Below are 22,100 nucleotides of genomic sequence, written 5' to 3' on the forward strand. Positions count from 1 at the left end.
TCTAGAACATTTGTCGTCACAGATCATGTCCTAATAGAACATAGGCTATGGCATGGATCGTGATATTGTGTGGACTGTAATTATTACTGTACCGGTACCACCCATTGTGACAACAGCCTTGTGAGTCCCGCACACAAACATGATGGAATTCAAGTTCATGTATTGAAAGGCATGCCTACATCATACATGCAGTGAGATTCATTGTTCTTGTATATGCTCTCTATTATTGTTTATATAGGCTACCCAATACTGACATCAAAATAGATTGTAGTATGCCTCTAGAAATCATATGCAGCAGGTAGAAAATTGACGGGAGATCCATCGCGATTTGGAATAGAATTGAGGAGAACTTTAATCCCTGGGTATCAATCAAACAACACGGGAAAAGGCAGTCATATTCCAGCGCGGTCTTTATTAGCCGACAACAAAATAGATGCCTCTAAAAATCATATAGCCAATCGAACACAACTAATAAAGGCATTCATATTACAGCACGGTTATAATGACACACAACCAACGCCAAACAGTGGTCAACGAACGGTCTTTATTAGTATTCTGAGCTGTCCAGGCAGAATTGCAGCAATGGTCTTAGGGAGCTGTTGATATCTGACATCACCGTTTACAAGTCCGCCTTTTATTATTTATCCCATAATACGCGATAGTGTCTTCTTGGTTCGACAGCAGTGAACAATCTTCGTGGAGTTTCTCAGGGTTCCGCTCGGGTCAGTCCATTATTTCACATCCCATGGGGGGTGTTTCCTCATTTTCATGACCATATATGGATAATCATGCACGAGCATCGACGGTAGAACAAAGTGGTATTCATCAACACGGAGGGGCATAGAGCCTGCGTACGCACCGTGTGATGAATCCCGACTTCCCTGTGCGTACACTAGTTCTACATTCCGTGCTTACGTGTGGAAATAGAAATGTTCTACGCACACTATTGATGAATGAGGGCCCTGGTCTCGTCCGTACGTCTGGCTGTGTGCTGCTCACCTGGTCTCGTCTGTATGTCTGGCTGTGTGCTGCTCACCTGGTCTCGTCTGTACGTCTGGCTGTGTGCTGCTCACCTGGTCTCGTCCGTACGTCTGGCTGTGTGCTCACCTGGTCTCGTCCGTACGTCTGGCTGTGTGCTGCTCACCTGGTCTCGTCCGTACGTCTGGCTGTGTGCTCACCTGGTCTCGTCTGTACGTCTGGCTGTGTGCTCACCTGGTCTCGTCCGTACGTCTGGCTGTGTGCTGCTCACCTGGTCTCGTCCGTACGTCTGGCTGTGTGCTGCTCACCTGGTCTCGTCTGGCTGTGTGCTGCTCACCTGGTCTCGTCCGTACGTCTGGCTGTGTGCTCACCTGGTCTCGTCCGTACGTCTGGCTGTGTGCTGCTCACCTGGTCTCGTCCGTACGTCTGGCTGTGTGCTCACCTGGTCTCGTCCGTACGTCTGGCTGTGTGCTGCTCACCTGGTCTCGTCCGTACGTCTGGCTGTGTGCTCACCTGGTCTCGTCCGTCCGTATGTCTGGCTGTGTGCTGCTCACCTGGTCTCGTCCGTCCGTATGTCTGGCTGTGTGCTCACCTGGTCTCGTCCGTACGTCTGGCTGTGTGCTCACCTGGTCTCGTCCATCCGTACGTCTGGCTGTGTGCTGCTCACCTGGTCTCGTCCGTACGTCTGGCTGTGTGCTGCTCACCTGGTCTCGTCCATCCGTACGTCTGGCTGTGTGCTCACCTGGTCTCGTCCCTTCTCTCCTCCCCGTCTCCAGGAGCCACGTCGGCCCCGAGCCTCATCTTCATCCTCCCCGGAATCTTCTACGTCCGGATCATCCCTGAAGAGCAGGAGCCGTTGTTGTCCAGACCCAAGATTCAGGTGACATTCAAGATTCTTTATCGTCATGTTTATTTCACTATGAATTGAAAATGGGGGACCCTGACGTAAACAAGACAAACGTCTTTCTCTGGTCTGCATCCCCTTAACAATTGAGTGTATTGAGCCGTACTGTATTGTACCCATTCTGCAATATGTTCAATAAAGTTTTCATTCATTCATTCATGTGCACAGTTAAACACACAGTTTGCCGTACAATTTAAAATCTTAGTTTGCTAGTCGGCCCTTCACACAAAACCACACAGATCACACAATACTTAACTGAAGATTAAACAACTTAAATACTGTACAAGCGAATGCTAAAAATAAGGATTTCTTTTTTAGCATCGAGTACAATGAGTATACAAGGCACACATGAGTACTAATAGGAAGGACAGGACTTTAGTTTATTATTAATAATAATAATAATAAACTATTTGTAGAGCACCTTTTATACAAGGATTGCTTAACGGCAGTAATGTAGACATAAAATAGAATACATTTAAAAAAAAAAAAATTCAATAAAAAGTGAATTGTATCCTTTTAAATGCCCTTTTAAAATAAAAAATAGTGCTGGGAAAGTACTTGAAAGTCCTTGAATTTCATTTAGCAATGTCTGTGGGAAGCCCGGTATAAATAGCAGCGGTTAGGTTACTTCCTCTTTGGACTGAGACGTTTGACAGTTGGAACTACAGTATATGGAGATACTTTGACTGTGTTCTTTGCTGCCAACACCAGCACCTCGTAAAGACTGTGCTGTGCGCTTATCTACCGCTTCAGTAGGTGACAAACTTACCAGCCAAAGATTACCAGCTTGTCACTGTCTGTCAGAGTTTATCATCCAGGCATAGAAATATGTACAATGAATGTATGAAAATCTTTAAGATCATTCATTCAATCTTTATTTTTTTTTTGTATTTTTTTGTATTATTTTTTAAACAAACACATAAACAAACATGACAACACACGATAAGATATACAAGCATTAGTTGTCAGTGCACATCCAATGAAATCACATTTTAGTTAATTGTCTTATATAGGATATACCCTTAAGTGTAAAAGCTAATCACCAGAGTGAGTATGATGAGGTCCAGAGTTCCAGTCCAGCAATCAAGTGATGTGGGGTGGCAGATCACCAATATTTTGGAATACGTGTTTTACCGGTATCCTTATTTTTAAAAGTTATTATTATTATATTATTTTTTTTGTATATATATTTTTTTCAAATTCGAATTTCTCCGTTCACGTTCGAATCTCGTGTTTTTATGTAAATTCTAAATTAATTTTGAAAATCTAAAATAATGTGACAGCCCCTAGTGTGAGATCACCAATAATGGCCTTTTACAGAAACGGATACCAATGCCAGTTATGTCTCTCTGCCAGAGAGGACCACCCAGCCTTATCATATAGGATACAATGATGGGCACCATAACTGTCACCGGTGATACATCTGAGGGCAGAATGATATTATACAGAGTCCAGAGGCTTTAGAGTGGAAGCAGCAGCATGTCTACAGTAGGGCTGAGCCTACCTCTCTGCCCGGTAACAAAACCAATAAAATATCTACCAAAAACATAATAAAACATTTAAAAAAAATAATATCACAGTACTATGTTGTGTTTACAATCATTTGAAAGTACGTGACGCTTGAAAAGTTTTGCCGTTGGTGCAGATGTGTTTGTTTTTTTAACGTCTCTCCATCTCTCCCCATCCTTCCCTCTCTCCCCATCCTTCCCTCTCTCCCCATCCTTCCCTCCCTCTCTCTGCCTCCCTCTCTCTGCCTCCCTCTCTCCGCCTCCCTCTCTCTGCCTCCCTCTCTCCGCCTCCCTCTCTCCCTCTCCCTCTCTCTGCCTCCCTCCCTCTGTCTCCCTCCCTCTCTCCGCCTCCCTCTCTCTGCCTCCCTCTCTCCGCCTCCCTCTCTCCCTCTCCCTCTCTCTGTCTCCCTCCCTCTCTCTGCCTCCCTCTCTCCGCCTCCCTCTCTCTGCCTCCCTCTCTCCGCCTCCCTCTCTCCCTCTCCGCCCCCCTCTCCCCCTCCCTCTCTCTGCCTCCCTCCCTCTGTCCCCCTCCCTCTCTCCCCCTCCACAGGCTGCGTGCTTCGCTGCTCTGGGCTTCATCTTCATGCTGATGAGCTTGTCGTTCATCATCATCGACTGGGTGCACGGAGAGTCCAGAAGTGGAGGCGGCCACTGAACACCTAGAAACAGATCACAAAGTAACGAACAGAATGCCAACCCAATCGCTCTCCCGGTCGTTTAAATCATCCCCTGAACCCTGAACCCCCTGAACCTGCCCAGTACTCAACCAAACCTGAACCTGCCCGGTACTCAACCAAACCTGAACCTGCCCGGTACTCAACCAAACCTGAACCTGCCCGGTACTCAACCCTGAACCCTCCCTGGCGAGAAAACAAAGATATTTGACATTTGGTAGGTCTGGGAAGAACACGGAGATATAACGAGGGCATTGTTTGGGAGGTGCTAAGGCGTCGGGAGAAACGGCAGGTTTACAGGCCGAACAACGGACAGAAACACCGTGAATGAAGACGTGGAGCTAAACGCAGGGCCCCTGTGAAGATGTGTGCATTGGAGTGTGTTCAGTCCCATCAACGCTGCCAAAGTCATTCTCATACGAATCTTATATCTACCTCCCCGCAATTCCGAATAAGAGGTTTTCCCGCAAGTCGGGAATACGTTTTTGATATTGTGGCATAACGCCAATGTCATTTAGCTCCTCGTCTTATTATGAAAAAAAGAAGAAAAAAAAAAGGAATACGTGTGTATTTTGTTACATTCCGTCCATTGATTCAATGGCTGTTTCGTTTCATGTTCGTCCAAATCTGTTCCGTATCCAAAGTAAGGATTATGCCGACCAGGGCTTGACATTAACTTTTTGGCTCACCAGCCACTGTGGCTAGTGGTTTTCCAAAGTCACTAGCCACTCAGCATTTTCACCAGCCAAAAATCTCACACACACACTCTATCCAAATATCCAGTTAATTTTTATAGTGTAAAGTTTGGCTACTTGAGACAGAGAGAGACTCATTACGTGCGACGCAAGTAAACGCGCACTGCGTTCCGAGAGGGAGAAAGAGACTCATTACGTGCGACGCAAGTAAACGTGCACTGCGTTCTGAGAGAGAGAGAAAGAGAATCTCATTATGTGCGACACAAGTAAACGTGCACTGCGTTCCGAGAGAGAGAGAAAGAGACTCATTACGTGCGACGCAAGTAAACGTGCACTGCGTTCTGAGAGAGAGAGAGAAAGAGACTCTCATTACGTGCGACGCATGTAAACGCGCACTGCGTTCCGAGAGAGAGAGAAAGAGACTCATTACGTGCGACGCAAGTAAACGTGCACTGCGTTCTGAGAGAGAGAGAAAGAGAATCTCATTATGTGCGACACAAGTAAACGTGCACTGCGTTCCGAGAGAGAGAGAAAGAGACTCATTACGTGCGACGCAAGTAAACGTGCACTGCGTTCTGAGAGAGAGAGAGAAAGAGACTCTCATTACGTGCGACGCATGTAAACGCGCACTGCGTTCCGAGAGAGAGAGAAAGAGACTCATTACGTGCGACGCAAGTAAACGTGCACTGCGTTCCGAGAGAGAGAGAAAGAGAATCTCATTACGTGCGACGCAAGTAAACGTGCACTGCGTTCCGAGAGAGAGAGAAAGAGACTCATTACGTGCGACGCAAGTAAACGTGCACTGCGTTCAGAGAGAGAGAGAAAGAGACTCTCATTACGTGTGACGCATGTAAACGCGCACTGCGTTCCGAGAGAGAGAGAAAGAGACTCATTACGTGCGACGCAAGTAAGCGCGCACTGCGTTCCGAGAGAGAGAAAGAGAATCTTCACTACGACTCTAAAACGGTGAGGCTGCACGGTCTACCCGCCAAAGTGGCTGGTAAGAGTGACGGAGTTACACGCCGCTGCCGAATTCTACCCGCATGTGGCGGGTGTTAATGTCGAGCCCTGTTTGTGATATCCACGTCAACCACGTGGACGGTCTATGACTTCTACTTTGTTGAATGTGTTGTTTCCTCCCCCGTCTATTCTCACACTTAATGGATACGTGTATTTTATAACGGTCGAGGCTACGCGGCCCTCGTCCCTGGGGGGTCACTCCGTGAGCGCGGCGTAGCCTCGACTGAGGAACATAACGCGAGTGTCATTTCTCGTAATTTTTGGACACTGTTGAGTCTACACATGGTCCTCGTTCCAAAACGGTTGGGAAAATCTTACAGGGTGCACCTGCCGTCAGTACGATGTTAATAGATGTTTTTATTTTTTGTGACGTGAGTAAGCATTATACTCATGAAGGTCATTTTAAAGGTGGTAACTATAGATAACATTCAGCCACTAGATGTTGCACTAGAGCACCAGCAATCGAGTGCATTCCACATGGGGAAATGGGAAGTGATGCATGCATGCAACATGTAAAAACAACATTCATTTTGAACCTGCCAACATTTAAAAAAAATAATAATTATGAATTCATTAATTTGTGAAAGCAGTACTTTTATTCCCCACCTTTCTAAAAGCTTTTTTTTTTTATTATTATTCTACATAAAAGTTTTATGTTGAAAATGCTGCCTATAGCACCTTGAACTAACAACCAGCACTGGGTCCATATTCACGTCACGACACCTCTCCAAGTGGTATTACTGATCTAGAGTCGGCTTCATTCCGTTTGAATAAGGTCACGATGAGACTTTAGTGTCCCTAGTCACTGACCCCAGATCAGTGCTCCTGCTCTGTGAAGCTTGGTGAACACGGCAGTATCTGTATCGCCTGGGAGTATACAGAAGTAGAGAGATGGGTTCCTGCTTTGTAATGTTCTTTTTTTTCTTTTTTTTTTTTCAGTATATCTATGATGCGTCACATCAGGGCATGGTGAAATATTCTGTGTACTCAGAATGAAACACCCTGTGCATTCAAAGTCGACGTTTGACAAAAGGCTGTTTCTCAAATTCATTCCATATGGTGACTGATTTCTTTAAACAAGAACTATTTTTTATATATATACTGTATATATATTATTTGGTCTTGGGAATGTGATTTCAAAAGAGATTCTGGTGTGATTTGTTCTGTATATTTTTGAATTCATTTGAGTGTTTATTTGTCAATAAAATTCAATGTTTTGTAATTTTTACATGCGTTTCTTCATCCTTCTTGCTCGTAAAAACACCCACCGCTCACGGGTGGCAAGGAAGGGGCATGAGATCACTATCGCACACACACCCTACTACAACCCTACACCCCTGCAACAACCGACGCAGGCAGATTCTCACCCACAAGAGGAAGAGGAAAAAAAGAAAGACAAACAAACCACTTCTGTTCAGAAAATGGAAGTAACAACATTCATTTGCATTCACCAAAATGAAAATAGGTCTCGGGGGGCGTAGAGTGCGGTGTCAGTTTCCTGCTTTCGGTGGTTGTGAGCCTTCACACCATCCCTCAGAGAGAGAGAGCGAGAAGAGAAACCGTTTCAACGCTTCCAGCATGGTTTTTCTTCTGATGCTCTTGTCTGAGAGGAGAGGACGGGTTGCGATACTCTGGTGAAGTGTTTCAGAGAGAGAGCCAGGAGATCTGACCCAGAGAGGAGAGAGAGCCAGGAGATCTGACCCAGAGAGGAGAGAGAGCCAGGAGATCTGACCCAGAGAGGAGAGAGAGCCATGAGTCGTGGATCCAGGTCTAAAAAGGACGTCCCCTACAGCTACTGCACTCTGCTGACCCCCCAGGAGAATGAGAAGGTGGAGGATCTGTTGGGCAGAAGGTGTGCTGTAAGTTCAGACTTGACCTGTCGTGCAGTGGGGGGGGGGGGGGGGGGGTGTAGAGTACTTTTACTTGACACTTTTACTCCACTACCTCTCAAAGGAAATGTTGTACTTTCTTATTTTTATTTGTGTAATACTCTGCTACATTTATCTATACTCTGTTATTAGTTGATTAATTGAAAATGTGGGACCCCGATGTAAACAAGACGAAATACTTTTTCTGGTCTGCATCCTCTTAGCAGTTTGTTTTGTATTGAGCCGTACTGTATTGTACCCATTCTGCAATTTGTTAATAAAGTTTTCAATCAGTTAGTTAAGAAAAAGGTTTTGCTTATTATAAAACCACCGTTTAACCACCATGTGTAAATATTTGATACGAATTCCTAGTCAACATTAGCAAGTAATATGAGATGGATACACTAAGTTACATCAAATGTATATCAAACTGTCATCACAATGTAAGTGTGGATTCGTATAGGACGCTGTTTGGGTTTGAATATGAGGAGCTCTCATACCTGTTCTCTATTGCCTTCGGCACTGAATTTACATAAACAAAGGCAAGCATGGGACTTTGATTAGTTGATTGAACATTTTAATTAATAAATTGCAGAATGGGTACAGTACAGTACGGCTCAATACACACAATTGTTAAGGGGATGCAGATCAGCGAAAGACTTGTCTTGTTTACATCAGGGTCCCCCATTTTCAATTCATAATGACATTTATGACACATAACATACAGATATAAGAATCTAATCATGCCATTTATCACATACGGTTACATTTGTGACATACAAGATATGCCAATATATAGTACTGTTAAACAGATCCTAACAGTAAATATATACATACGAGGGGGAGGAGACTACATTGGGAGGGGGTGGGTGGGGGGGATGGGGGTACAAGGTACAAGCATAGGGAGGGGGGGTTGGACATTTATGGGGGCCAGTTTCGAATTGCAGCCTCCCTTAGGTGCTCTTACGAGCGGTTTTGAAGGACCATACATGGTTTCTTAAATTCTTACTTTTTAGTTATTTGTTGATGAATAAAATGTAAACAATAGATAGAAAAAAAATAAGTGCCTTGGGGAAAAAAGTGCTATATAAATGCACCATTCACCATTTATGTACTTGAATTCATGCAGACTACAGCGAAATGCGTTGCTACTTTTACTATGGTTCTACGGTTCTAAAAAATTATAATGAAAAAGATTAACTACCCCATACCTATGTTAAATACATTATTACAACAACAATAAGCTTTTATAACATTGTTGACATCAAACTCCAGCAATCGGAAGTCTAAAATATGACTTCAGCTATACTGATAATCGCTGGTCCCCTCTCCCTCCATGTTTAGCAGGATACGCTAAATATATGTACAGTGTACAGTGTCCCCCACCCACCCCCTACCCAACCTCCTCCAATGTACAGTTTCTACGTCAAATGTATATACTCTCTTTTCTGGACTCTCTTTGTATCACAAACAGTACTGTATTTGCAAATCTGGTATGTCATAAACGTATAGATGTAGCAGTACTGTCTGTTCTCTCTCTCTTTCTCTCTCTTTCTCTCTCATTAGAGGAGGTTGGTAGGTAGGAGGGGGGGGGGTTGGGTAGGTGGGTTGGGGGGGGGTGGGGGTAACTGTACATTGGATTATCGACTAAACCTTACTTGGTCCCAAGAAGAGGGTCTCGTGTATTATTGGGTTTAATAGGATATTTTTTTATCCACTTTTTTCTCCTCCTTTTTCTATTTTTCTCCCATCCCAATTTAGCCATGCCAATTCTCCCCTGTCTTGAACGTTGCTCGCATGTGCCCCCCACTGGCCGGTTGTAGGGAGGATAGAAGCCTGTCACATGTCCCCTCCGATACATGTGCAGGCAGCCAGTCGCATCTTTTCACCTGCCAGCGCGGACTCTCATTTGGCGAGGAGTAACGTGTAGGAGGCTCACACTGCCCCCGCCATTTTCATGTCTTTGCTGTGCAGGCGCACCAACCAACCTGTAGGAGTCGCTGTTTACAACGTCCAGATTACCACCCATCGACTTCCCACCCGCTAACTCTGCCAATTGAGTTAGTATGACGGCCGGACAAGCCGGAGGCAATGCCGACAGCCGGATTCGAACCCGGTGTCTCTTGCGTTGGTGACGAGCGCAATGTCCGCTGCGCCACCCAGCCACCCTAATATAGGACATTTATTGTACATTGGAGGGGCTTGCGTTAGGACATTTACAGGGGCCAGTTTCGAATTGCAGTCTCTCGTAGGTGCTCTTTGAGAGTGGTTTTGAAAGTGGGTAGTGATTCACATTCCTTTACAGCTGTGGGTAGGGCGTTCCACATTGATGTGGCATAATTGCGAAACGTGTTTAGTCCCTTGTTTGAGCCGAATCTGGGTTTAACATGATTTGTGGCGCTCCCTCTAGTGTTGTGATCGTGGTATTCACTGACCTTTGGGAAGTATTTTGACATGTACATGGGTACCTTAGTCGTGTAGTGTAGCTCTGGCTGCAATTGTAGCTTACCACCACCGGTATGACTGTGTATGAACGAATAATGGACAGGGCTGAGTCGTCCGTGAACAGGAATAAATTGCAGTCACAAGCTGACGACATGTCATTTGCATAAATTAGGAACAGTAGCGGTCCTAGTATGCTTCCTTGTGGAACACCACAGCTCACTGGGAGGGGGGGGGGGGGGGGGGGGGATAGGGTACCGTTTACCTCCACCATCTGTTCTCTCCCCTCCAGGTAGGATTGCATCCAGCTCACTGATAGACTATCAAAACAAATTGCTTTTAGCTTGTCAATCAGAATGGAGTGATTGACAGTGTCGAAGGCCTTTTGTAGGTCCAGCATGACCATGCCGCAGTATTTGCCCGCGTCCACCTCTTGTTTGATGTGGTCGTTTAAATAGAGAAGGCATGTGTCAGTGGAGTGGGATGTTCTGAAGCCAGATTGGAATTTGTAGATTCGATTTTTTTCCCCGAGGTTCTTTTCGACCTGTTCGTATACTATTTTTTCCATGACTTTCGAGATAAGGATAGAAACAGGGCGGTAGTTGCCTGGGTCTAATTTGCTGCCCTTTTTGTGCAGGGGTGTTACTCTCGCAATTTTGAAGTCTTTGGGGACGTGTCCCTGTTTTATGGAGAGGTTTATTATGTGTGTGATGACTGGGGTGATGGCGGCTGCTGAGTCTCTGAGGAATTTGGAGGGGATACTGTCATGGCCAGTGGCCTTGTTAGGTTGGAGGGCGCTCAGTTTTTTGAGTACCTGAGCTGTTGTTACCATTTCTAGTTTGAAATCGTCTTTGCGGACACCTAGGTTATTGTAGTAGGCTATGATGTGTTCTACCCCAAAATGCCCTGAGTGGGAGGGTAGTTTGTTTACCAGTGTTGTGGCTATGTTTGTGAAGAAAATTTTCAAGTAATTGGCTACATCCAGCTTGTCTGTGATGAGCGTGTTGTCCGTCTTTATGTTTATGTTTGAAAATCTGGTTGGGTACTGTGTGTTGTTTCCGGTAAAACCCGGAAGTAGTCAGTTTGTGCTGTTTATTTTTAACCCTAACCCTAACATTAACCCTAACCCTAACCCTAACCTGCAACACGGAACACAGAAATGCAAATGCTGTCGAGTCCTCACTGCTTGTAAAAATAAACAGCACAAACTGACTACTTCCGGGTTTTACGGGAAACAACACACAGTACAAGCCCCGACACACAGTCACACACAGTACAATTGATTGATTGATTGATTGAAAACTTTATTAACAGATTGCAGAATGGGTACAGTACAGTACAGCTCAATACATACAATTGTTAAGGGGATGCAGACCAGAGAAAGACTTTCGTCTTGTTTACATCAGGGTCCCCCATTTTCAATTCATCATAACATATATGACATACACAACATACAGATAGACAAGCCCTCACACACAGTACAAGCCGGGGTTGCGGCACTGCAGATATATGCTATTGTAGCAGTGCGCACCCTAACAGGATGTGGTGGTTGAAACCATTCTTCCTCTGCTGTCAAAAGTAGAGTGTAGTCAGTCACACTTCAGACCAGCGCTTTCCGTGTCTCTTGCACAGCAGTTCACAGCACAGGTTATCGAGGTAAGCTTAAAAAAAAAAAGCAGCTGCTCTCTCAGCTATGGCTGGCTGCCTGTCATAACAACTAAAGAACACAGACTGTGATGATCCGTGACTTTTCTATTACCAAAACAAGGCACAACGCCCTGGCACTGGTGACACCATCACGGCACTATGAGTTGCTGTGTACACAAAGGAAAGCACTAGACTCAATGCAGCACTATATGAGTTGCTGTGTACAGAAAGGAAAGCACGTAGACTCAATGCAGCACTATATGAGTTGCTGTGTACAGAAAGGAAAGCACTTAGACTCAATGCAGCACAGAGTTGGTGTCTACAGAAAGGAAAGCACTTAGACTCAATGCAGCACTGAGTTGGTGTCTACAGAAAGGAAAGCACTTAGACTCAATGCAGCACAGAGTTGGTGTCTACAGAAAGGAAAGCACTTAGACTCAATGCAGCACTGAGTTGGTGTCTACAGAAAGGAAAGCACTTAGACTCAATGCAGTACTGAGTTGCTCCTGTCTACATAAAGGAAAGCACTTAGATTCAATGCAGCACAGTGAGTTGCTGTCTACATAAAGGAAAGCACTTAGACTCAACATCTCAAAACAAACTGGTCAGACTACTGCTTGACCTTACTCCTAGAACCCACCTCACCCCTGCCCACTTTGACAACCTAGGATGGCTTAGAGTAGACGACAGAGTACAGCAACTTGCAATGGGCCTGGTCTACAAGATACACTACACGACCAAGGTACCCATGTACATGTCAAAATACTTCCCAAAGGTCAGTGAATACCATGACCACAACACCAGAGGGAGCTCCACAAATCATGTTAAACCCAGATTCGGCTCAAACAAGGGACTAAACATGTTTCGCAATTATGCCACATCAATGTGGAACGCCCTACCCAAAGCTGTAAAGGAATGTGAATCACTACCCACTTTCAAAAACACTCTCAAAGAACACCTACGGGAGACTGCAATTCGAAACTGCCCCCTGTAAATGTCCTAACCCAACCCCCTCCAATGTACAGTAAATGACCAAGTATGGTTTTGTCAATATTCCAATGTACAGTTTTGCTTGTACAGTTGTACAGTGTCCCCCACCCACCCACCCCTCCTACCCAACCCCCCACCCCACCCACCCAACCACCTCCAATGTACAGTCCCCCCCCCCCCCACCTACCCAACCTCCTCCAATGTACAGTTTCTACGTCAAATGTATATACTCTCTTTTCTGGACTCTTTTTGTATCACAAACAGTACTGTATTTGCAAATCTGGTATGTCATAAATGTATAGATGTAGCAGTACTGTCTATCTGTATGTCGTGTGTGTCATATATGTTATGATGAATTGAAAATGGGGGACCCTGATGTAAACAAGACGAAAGTCTTTCTCTGGTCTGCATCCCCTTAAAAATTGTATGTATTGAGCTGTACTGTACTGTACCCATTCTGCAATCTGTTAATAAAGTTTTCAATCAATCAATCAATCAATGCAGCACTTAGACTCAATGTTATGAGTTGCTGTGTCTACAGAAAGGAAAGCACTTAGACTCAATGCAGCACTCTAAGTTGGTGTCTAGTCTACAGATAGGAAGGTACTTGAAATGAAAATGACACTGGTAAATTCGACTACATTTACATTTAGTCATTTAGCTGACGCTTTTATCCAAAGCGTTCAAAATTGAGTGCTGCAGTGTCGAGTTAGTATACATGTGTTAGTATATTAGGAAGAGGGCATGACAGTAGAGGACAGTTCTCATTTCAGATATTGATTGAAGAATAGTCAAGTAAACTACAATTAGACCAGTGTGTCTAATTGTAGTGTGTAAGATAAGATAAGATATTCCTTTATTGATCCCCTTGGGGAAATACGGGCATCATAACAGCATCGGGGAGGGGAGGTACAGGTGCAGGTATGGGCATGGTAAAAGTAGAAGACATAAATATAGGCAATAAAACTATAGTAAAGATAAAAATAAGCAGTAACAATATAAGTAACTCAATATGAGCATGTAAACAGTGTAATCTGCAGATAGGTGCAGACCAGTTATATTATACGTTACAATAAATATGGGCAGTAAACACTTCAAATCTAAATATACTATGAGTAAGTAAAGTAAACAGTATACACAGGTGCAGTATACACAAGGTACCCTAACGGGCATAATGTTATACGTTGTAGTCCGTGCAGTTTAGGTGGTAAGAGTCAGACACACTTAGGGCAGGATCCACAAAGAATGGATTGCACGGTGCTAATTGCACCCTTACTTACAATTCATTATGAATTGAAAATGGGGGACCCTGATGTAAACAAGACGAAAGTCTTTCTCTGGTCTGCATCCCCTTAACAATTGTGTGTATTGAGCCGTACTGTATTGTACCCATTCTGCAATCTGTTAATAAAATGTTCAATCAATCAATCACCTGCTTAGTGATCAGACATTCCTAGTAGTTCTCGAGTTCTGCTGGCGTTAGTTCTCTTTTAGTAATTGTAGTGTGTGTGTGTGTGTGTGTGTGTAGTCCCTGTCCACTGCTGTGGTGCAGCTGTTGATGGCCCTTCCTCACAGTCCATCCATCTGGAGTCAGCAGCACGCCGGGGTGGTGTGCTTGGTGAAGGACAGTCACCAGCGTTCCTTCTTCATCCGCATGTTCGACGTGAAGGTAACCGCAGAGCAACGGCACAGTTATCCAAAAGGAAGTGGACGTCCGCACACAGTAGACCTGAGGGCTGTTTCCCCGAAGCCTGTTTTTTGGGATTCGAACTTCGTCAGGGTTTTTCCGAACGGACGTTCGAACCTTTGTTTTTAATAATAATTTAAAAAAAAATCTAATTTTCTTTTATAAATATCCTCAAACTAAATCCTCAATTTGAATAAAGTGATTAATCTGATTGAATGAGTCTTTAATTTTTTTTTATTAAATCAACCTTCTTTAATGAACTTCATACTATAATATTAGTGTAGCCTAATCTTTATCTGCAACTGTGAAGAAAAACCCCATTGTTTTAAACAGAATGAATACACATACAAAAAAATATATATATATTTTTCTATCTACTTTTTCTCCCATTTTCTATTTTTCTCCCATCCCAATTTCGTATCGTCCAATTCTACCCTCCCCTGTCTCGAACGTCGGGGGTCTGCGTTTGTCGCTTCCTGATTCTGCTGCGCAGGCGCACCAACCGACCTGTAGGAGTCGCTGTCCACAACGTCCGATCCCCACCCATCAGCTTCCCACCCCCTAATACTGCCAATTGTATTAGTATGAACGACCAGCCAAGCTGATAGCAATGCGGAGAGCTGGGCTCGAACCCAGCGTCTCCTGCATTGGTGGTGAGCGCCTTGCCCACTGCACCACCTAGCCGCCCATACAAAAAAAAAAATATATATATATATATATATAACTTATCCATACAGTTATCCAAAAGGAAGGTGACGTAGACTGCCGGGCGTTGTCCCACCAAACTAGGACAAGGGCTTCATCAGGTTCATTCATCCAGCTGAAATCCTTCCTGGGTGGAACATTGTGTGCAGAGATTACCTTCCTTGAATCTGACGTGTTACAGCATCAGTTGTAAGGTTTTTTGGGGTTTTTTGGTTTGGTATCAGTGTGTGTGTGTGATTATTGTTGAACGGCTGAACTATTTATTTTCCTCAATTGTTTTTTGAACCTTTATTAAACTATGCTGATTTATTTTGCACATATCACACACATCCCAAAACTAAACACTCACATTCATTTAGTTTGACAGTTATTGAGAGTAAATTAGTTTTTGTGCAAAACTGTTTTATAGAGTTTTTGCATGTCTGTGCGATTATGTGCAATAACAAATCGGCATTGATTTGCCCCTTAAAGTGCCCCTTTAAGTTTGAGGAAGAGCTTCTTGCTCAAAATATCACTGCAAATAGTCCTTCAAACGGCTAATTGGTGTGCAAATCTCTTTCTTCTCAACTTTCCAAGATGTTTTCTGATCAAGTATTAGGATGTGCGTTTGTAATTTTTTGTTGTTGATTGTTTCTAAGGCTGAAATATGAACTGTCTTTTCTCACAGGCAGGGAAACAGATCTGGGAACAGGAGCTGTACAACCTGTTCACTTACCACTGTCCTCAGCCATACTTCCACACCTTCGCTGCAGACGTAAGAAACCTCGCTCACCGTGTCTTCCTCTGCTCTCACGTCAACATTAACCCTTTCACTACCACACGACAATGGGTTAACCTTTCACTACCACACTACATACGGTTAACCGTCTGTAGTGTGGTAGTGAAAGGGTTAACCGTCTGTAGTGTGGTAGTGATAGGGTTAACCTTCTGTAGTGTGGTTGTGAAAGGGTTAACCCTTTGGTAGTGTGGTAGTGAAAGGGTTAACCGTCTATATTGTCGCAGTGAAAGGGTTAACCATTTGGTAGTGTGGTAGTGAAAGGGTTAAACACAAGCTTCCGTCATGGGCTACTACTAGTGATGCCATGTCGCCTTACATACACAACGCAGTGTTCTCCCAAATAGACACACATAGAAAATCACTCAAAATTGTGTTGATATTAACACGCTGTGTAGTTTCAATGCACAGGATACAAGTTTGCATATAACTGGAGTGCAAAGGAGCAGCAAAGTGCTTTGTAATGTACAGTATATACAGTATGTACAACATGTGTATATATATATATGAAAAAAGTAAAGGCTAAAAGGGTATAAGCTCAGCTACGGTATTTACAGTATTAACAGTATCGGTCCACAGAATAAACAGAGTGAGTCGCTATTATACTACACTGCCAGTAGTATAAATATGAATACGCTATGAGTAATATAACCAACCTAGGCTAGTGGTTTAAATAATGTGAAATATATATATACATAGTATTCAACACTTCTGTTCTGTATGTGTTTAGTTAGTTAAACAACACATCTTGTCTTCAACAGATATTTTTTTAGTTTTGTTTTGGCACAGCATATCTATTGCATCTCAATGGCATTGAATACACACCATGACTAGACCTCAAATCTTCATATTATATATATACTGTATATATATATATTTCTTTTTGTATGATATCACTGTAAATCTTTAACAACACTTTTTAACACTACACCATATTTTGTATCTATTTATTAAAAAAAGATTTGCACTACATCCATACCTCATTTAGCATTTTTTTTAAGTTTGCATTTTATATTTTATTTTGTACTTTAGGTTGTACTTTAGTTTGTATATTGTATATTTTGTATAGTGTTTGGACTTTATAATTTTTTACCGTATGAAGCACAATCTCAGGGGGCTCAATACAGAACCAAGCATTTCACTGTAATGTACCTTATATGTGACAAATAAAACAAAACAAAACTTGAACATACATTTCTAACACAATGCAGGACTGTCAGGTGGGGCTGAACTTTGCAAATATCCAAGAAGCTGCTGCCTTTCAGAGCGCCGTGGAGGAGAAGCTAGAACCAAGACGCGAAGGTAAGGAAACACTCACAAAAAACCTAGCAATAAGAAAAAAGCACCACAGGCAACATGGCAGGGAGAAACCTTAGAAGGGCCGTTCAAAGGGTGGGATCTCCCTTCTTAGATGTCAGTGATAGTAGTGTTGCTATAAAACAGGTGAAATAGTTGGTAAGCATGTACATATACGTGTAATGAAACACAAATAAGTACATGCAATAGCAACTGGGGTACATAAGAACATTTTGAAAGATAGAAAATAGAGCTGATGACGGATTTAGATCAACGCTTTTATCCAAAGCGAGTTCTGTACAACAAGTCAGCAGGAAGGGTACAACTCTGGCAGCTAAGGGTCAGTAAGATTGTTCGTCGAACTTGAGTGATATAGTCTTGAGTTCATAGTAGTATAGACGTATTAGCATAGTAGGTAGTAATATAGCCATGGTAGATTCCTTAGTAGCAGAGTCCATAATAGTAAAAAGACCGTAGGTAAACAGCCCACATGGCTTGTCGAATGAAACTGATGTAGAGAGTTTGTGTAATTTAGTCTGTTTACACTGTTTTGTTTAAAAATAAAATAATAAATAAAATATTACACACTGTTTTTTAGTTTTTTTTATCAATATCTTAGACAATGAGTCCTGTTTGTAATGTGATATTCAGATGGTTCTTTTGTCTGGGAGGAGTCTAGAATCATGGAACTTAAAATTAATGGTTGTTTTCTCTGGTAATAGCCCACACACAAACATTAGCAAAAGTGTAACAGCCAGTAATCAGGGGTACTGTACTTATGTACAATTTTGAAGTATTTCTACTTTGCCTCACCACCACATCTCATTATGATGAATTGAAAATGGGGGACCCTGATGTAAACAAGAAGAAAGTCTTTCTCTGGTCTGCATCCCCTTAACAATTGTGTGTATTGAGCTGTACTGTATTGTACCCATTCTGCAATCTGTTAATAACATTTTCAATTAATCAATCAATCAATCAATCAATCAATCAATCAATCAATCAATCAATCACATAGGTGTACATTTAGGGGGGGGGGGGGGGGGGTGCAGGGGCTCCCCCCGGAAACTGTGAGCATCAAACACTTCATTTCCTCTGCACGGTTGCGATGGTACAAAAACTAAAACAAAAACAATTGATTGATTGATTGAAAACTTTAATTAACAAATTGCAGATTGGGTACAATACAGTACAGCTCAATACACACAATTGCTAAGAGGATGCAGACCAGAGAAAGACTTTCGTCTTGTTTACATTATCAGGGACCCCCATTTTCAATTCATAATGACATTTATGACATACAGATATACAGATATAAAAATCAAATCTAGTCATCTAATCTAATCTAACCATGACATTTGTGACATAGATATACAGTACTGTTACATTTGTGACATACAAGATATGCAAATATACAGTACTGTTAGAGATCATAACAGTAAATATATACATACGAGGGGGGGGGGGGCGAAATGTACATCTGAATATCTCTGACACGGTGGATTTAAACTATGTGTGACAGCGTTGTTCCCTAGAAGGCTGCCTCCTTTTAGACTCGAGGGTGAATGCGTCCCTTTTGCGCGGCAAGGAAAGGCGCAGAAAGACATGAGTTGTGATGAACTTCCCCTCATGCCCTGTTCTTCTCTCACACAGCCTCGGTTAAGAAACAGCGCCGCCCGCCTGCCACTGGTGAGATGACTCATAAAGATTATAATGACCTTGATGGTCTTGTGTGTGAAGTTGAACCTGTTTGATGTTGCAACGTGACTGTGAAGACATTATTAATAGGTCTATATGTCATTTGTCAAGTATATTATTATATACTTATTGTTTATGTGTCTTGTGTATGTGTCTACAGGGCATACACCTGTATGTAAGACACGGAAATAAAAAACATCAAATCAAATCAAAATTAACTCTTCTGTGTTCTTCTCCACTTCAATAGAAAAAGGCTCCCAACCTGCATCGCCACATGGCAAAGGTAAGCACCTCCTCTTTCATTGCACCCCTGCTGTGCCCTATTTCCCACCTACCAATGATGTCGGTAGAGTCCTTTCTCAGCACAATGGACTGCACCAGTCCGTTCTCAGCACAATGGACTGCACGGGTGCTTTCTCAGCACAATGGACTGCACGGGTCCTTTCTCAGCACAATGGACTGCACGAGTCCGTTCTCAGCACAATGGACTGCACGGGTCCTTTCTCAGCACAATGGACTGCACGAGTCCTTTCTCAGCACAATGGACTGCACGAGTCCTTTCTCAGCACAATGGACTGCACGAGTCCTTTCTCAGCACAATGGACTGCACAAGTCCGTTCTCAGCACAATGGACTGCACGAGTCCTTTCTCAGCACAATGGACTGCACGAGTCCGTTCTCAGCACAATGGACTGCACGAGTCCTTTCTCAGCACAATGGACTGCACAAGTCCTTTCTCAGCACAATGGACTGCACAAGTCCTTTCTCAGCACAATGGACTGCACGAGTCCTTTCTCAGCACAATGGACTGCACGAGTCCTTTCTCAGCACAATGGACTGCACGAGTCCTTTCTCAGCACAATGGACTGCACGAGTCCTTTCTCAGCACAATGGACTGCACGAGTCCGTTCTCAGCACAATGGACTGCACGAGTCCGTTCTCAGCACAATGGACTGCACGAGTCCTTTCTCAGCACAATGGACTGCATTGATATAGCGCTCTTATCCAAAGCGCTTTACAATTTATGCCTCACATTTACCCGTTCACTCACACATTCACACACCGACAGCGGAGGCGACCGTACAAGGTGCCGACCTGCTCATCATCAGAAGCCGTTAGGGGCACTTCGACACGCTGCCGGGAGGAGTGGGAATCGAACCGGGAAACTTCCAATTACCAGACGATCACTCTACCTCCTGAGCCACAATCCACGCCGCTCCTCAAGCCGGGATACCCGCAGCCACAAACTAACGCTAGGTCAATGGGGCCAAACTCCTGTCTCTCTACAAGCTAACAAAAAATATACAACGGGTAGTTCCGACCACGCATTGTGATTGGTCGAGAGCCTTCTAAACAGTGAGTATAATCATGATACACTCACGGTTAAATCACCATGAATATACCACTGCGCTGGCTTTAGAATGTTGTAGAAAGTTTCAACTGCCATTCATAAAAAAATAAACTGGTCAACATGACCTACTCCGCGGACAACGTTACGTTTGATTTAACGTACCTGTTAACCATAAACAAGCGGATAGATAAAGAAGACGGCCCAACTCCCGGAACTGTCCAAGGTGCTGCTGATCCCCCAAGGTGCTGATGACTTTCTCTGACTTTCGCTTGCATTAGAGATTAGACTAATACGTCATTAGATTGCGTTGCCAAGCTTGTTGACTCCATTTGAAATTCCATAGCAGCGAGACATCTTTAGGAACTATTTTTCTACGCCAAGTTCACTGAAATCGATATAAAAGACCTTAGAATTGTCTGTATTCATCCAATATTTGTATATTTATTTTGCTGTTTGAATCACCCACTTAAAAAAAAAAAAAGTTCTGTAATAATGATATTATTCTATCCAGGTGATTGAACACTTAAGATGTTTTAAATGTTCTGAAGTGGGAAGTCCAGGGGGCTGCATCCAGGCTAGAATACTGGTCCCAATGTGTTGTGGGGCGACAGTGGCTCAGGAGGTGGAGCAGTCATCTGGCAATCCAGAGGTTGCCGGTTCAATTCCCGCTCCTCCCGGGGCAGTGTGACGTAGTGTCCTTGAGCAAGACACTTAACCCCTAACTGCTCCCGATGAGCAGGTCGGCACCTTGTACGGTCGCCTCCGCCGTCGGTGAGTGAATGGGTAAAATGTGAGGAACAAATTGTAAAAGCGTTTTGGATAAAAGAGATATATAAATGCAGCCATTTACCATTTATATTTGTGTGTGTCTCCCTAAAAACAGCAGCACCTGCTGGGAGCACCAGCTCTCTCTCCATGGACATCCAGAACCCAGACATCCAGCCTTCACGCTACCGCTCTATGCTTCCACTGACCGGCAAAGCCAAGAAGGACAAGAAGGAGAAGAAGAAAAAGGCCTCCAAGTTCTCCAAGGCCGACATCGGCGCGCCCAGCGGGTTCAAGTGAGTGTGCAGCGCACAGAGGAATGGACCTGTCTCAAAACCCTGCCCCTTTTCTTGATCCTCCAATCACAACTGTCGCTTACCTCGGACAAACTTGGTTTGTCCGAGGTAAGCGACAGTTGTGATTGGAGGATCAAGAAAAGGGGCAGGGTTTTGAGACAGGATGTTGTCTCAGCCGAGGAATATTATAACAACTGCCCCTCGCTGACGCTGGATGGGCAGACTATATAGTGGGGAACAATCGCTGTCAGTAATTCATTAATTACAGGGTTCGCACAAGGTCCTTGAAGTGCTTAAAGTGCTTGATTTTTTACAAAAGAAAGTCGGGGCCTGGAATTCCTTGAAAACGGCACATTCTTTAACAAGGTGCTTAAAAAGTCCTTGAAATTCAAATCAACAATTCGCATTGAATGTTTTGTTCATCCACGATCAAATTGTTCTGAATCAAGAAATCGTTTCTTTTTGTTCTGTTTTAATCGAATCTGACGAGTCGCTGTGTTGCGCGCTCCAACTGCTTTCCTCATTTCTTCGCGTGTGATGCTCTAGCAAGCAGGCCAAGAAGTTTTTTTTTTTTTTTTTTAACAGCATTTAAAAGTGAATTGTATCCTTCGAGTGACATCCTTGAAAATGAAAAATATGCTTGGAAAAGTCCTCGAATTTCATTTAGCAATGTCTGTGGGAACCCTGTAATTAAATGAATCAATTCATTAATGAATGAATGAAACTAGACTTTGAAGAAGTCTTTATTCATTGCACACATAGTAACGTAGTCATGCAACGACACACACATGCGATGGGCGAC

General features: G+C 43.4%; 2 protein-coding genes across 3 annotated transcripts in view; both read left to right on the forward strand.

Moving 5' to 3' along the window:
* LOC311244288 (sodium-coupled neutral amino acid transporter 3-like) overlaps positions 1-4,690 on the forward strand; it is a 45,289-nt gene extending 40,599 nt beyond the window's left edge. For both annotated transcript variants that reach the window (XM_084333731.1, XM_084333732.1), the window contains exons 15-16: positions 1,755-1,858; positions 3,941-4,690. In XM_084333731.1, the coding sequence (XP_084189857.1) occupies positions 1,755-1,858; positions 3,941-4,045 (209 nt within the window). In that variant the 3' untranslated portion in view covers positions 4,046-4,690. The remainder of the gene's footprint in view (positions 1-1,754; positions 1,859-3,940) is intronic.
* A 2,664-nt stretch (positions 4,691-7,354) lies between these two features.
* The window catches only part of LOC311244194 (uncharacterized protein), a gene marked incomplete at its 3' end in the record, with an annotated part of 21,475 nt that continues 6,729 nt past the window's right edge, over positions 7,355-22,100 (forward strand). Inside the window, exons 1-8 of the mRNA XM_084333601.1 lie at positions 7,355-7,638; positions 14,255-14,395; positions 15,786-15,872; positions 17,105-17,195; positions 18,843-18,878; positions 19,135-19,170; positions 20,786-20,921; positions 21,143-21,298. Of these exons, the coding sequence (XP_084189727.1) occupies positions 7,531-7,638; positions 14,255-14,395; positions 15,786-15,872; positions 17,105-17,195; positions 18,843-18,878; positions 19,135-19,170; positions 20,786-20,921; positions 21,143-21,298 (791 nt within the window). The 5' untranslated portion in view covers positions 7,355-7,530. The remainder of the gene's footprint in view (positions 7,639-14,254; positions 14,396-15,785; positions 15,873-17,104; positions 17,196-18,842; positions 18,879-19,134; positions 19,171-20,785; positions 20,922-21,142; positions 21,299-22,100) is intronic.

The sequence above is a fragment of the Notolepis coatsorum genome (genome assembly GCF_963971535.1).
Source record: "Notolepis coatsorum genome assembly, chromosome: 17".
Taxonomy (NCBI): Eukaryota; Metazoa; Chordata; class Actinopteri; order Aulopiformes; family Paralepididae; genus Notolepis; species Notolepis coatsorum.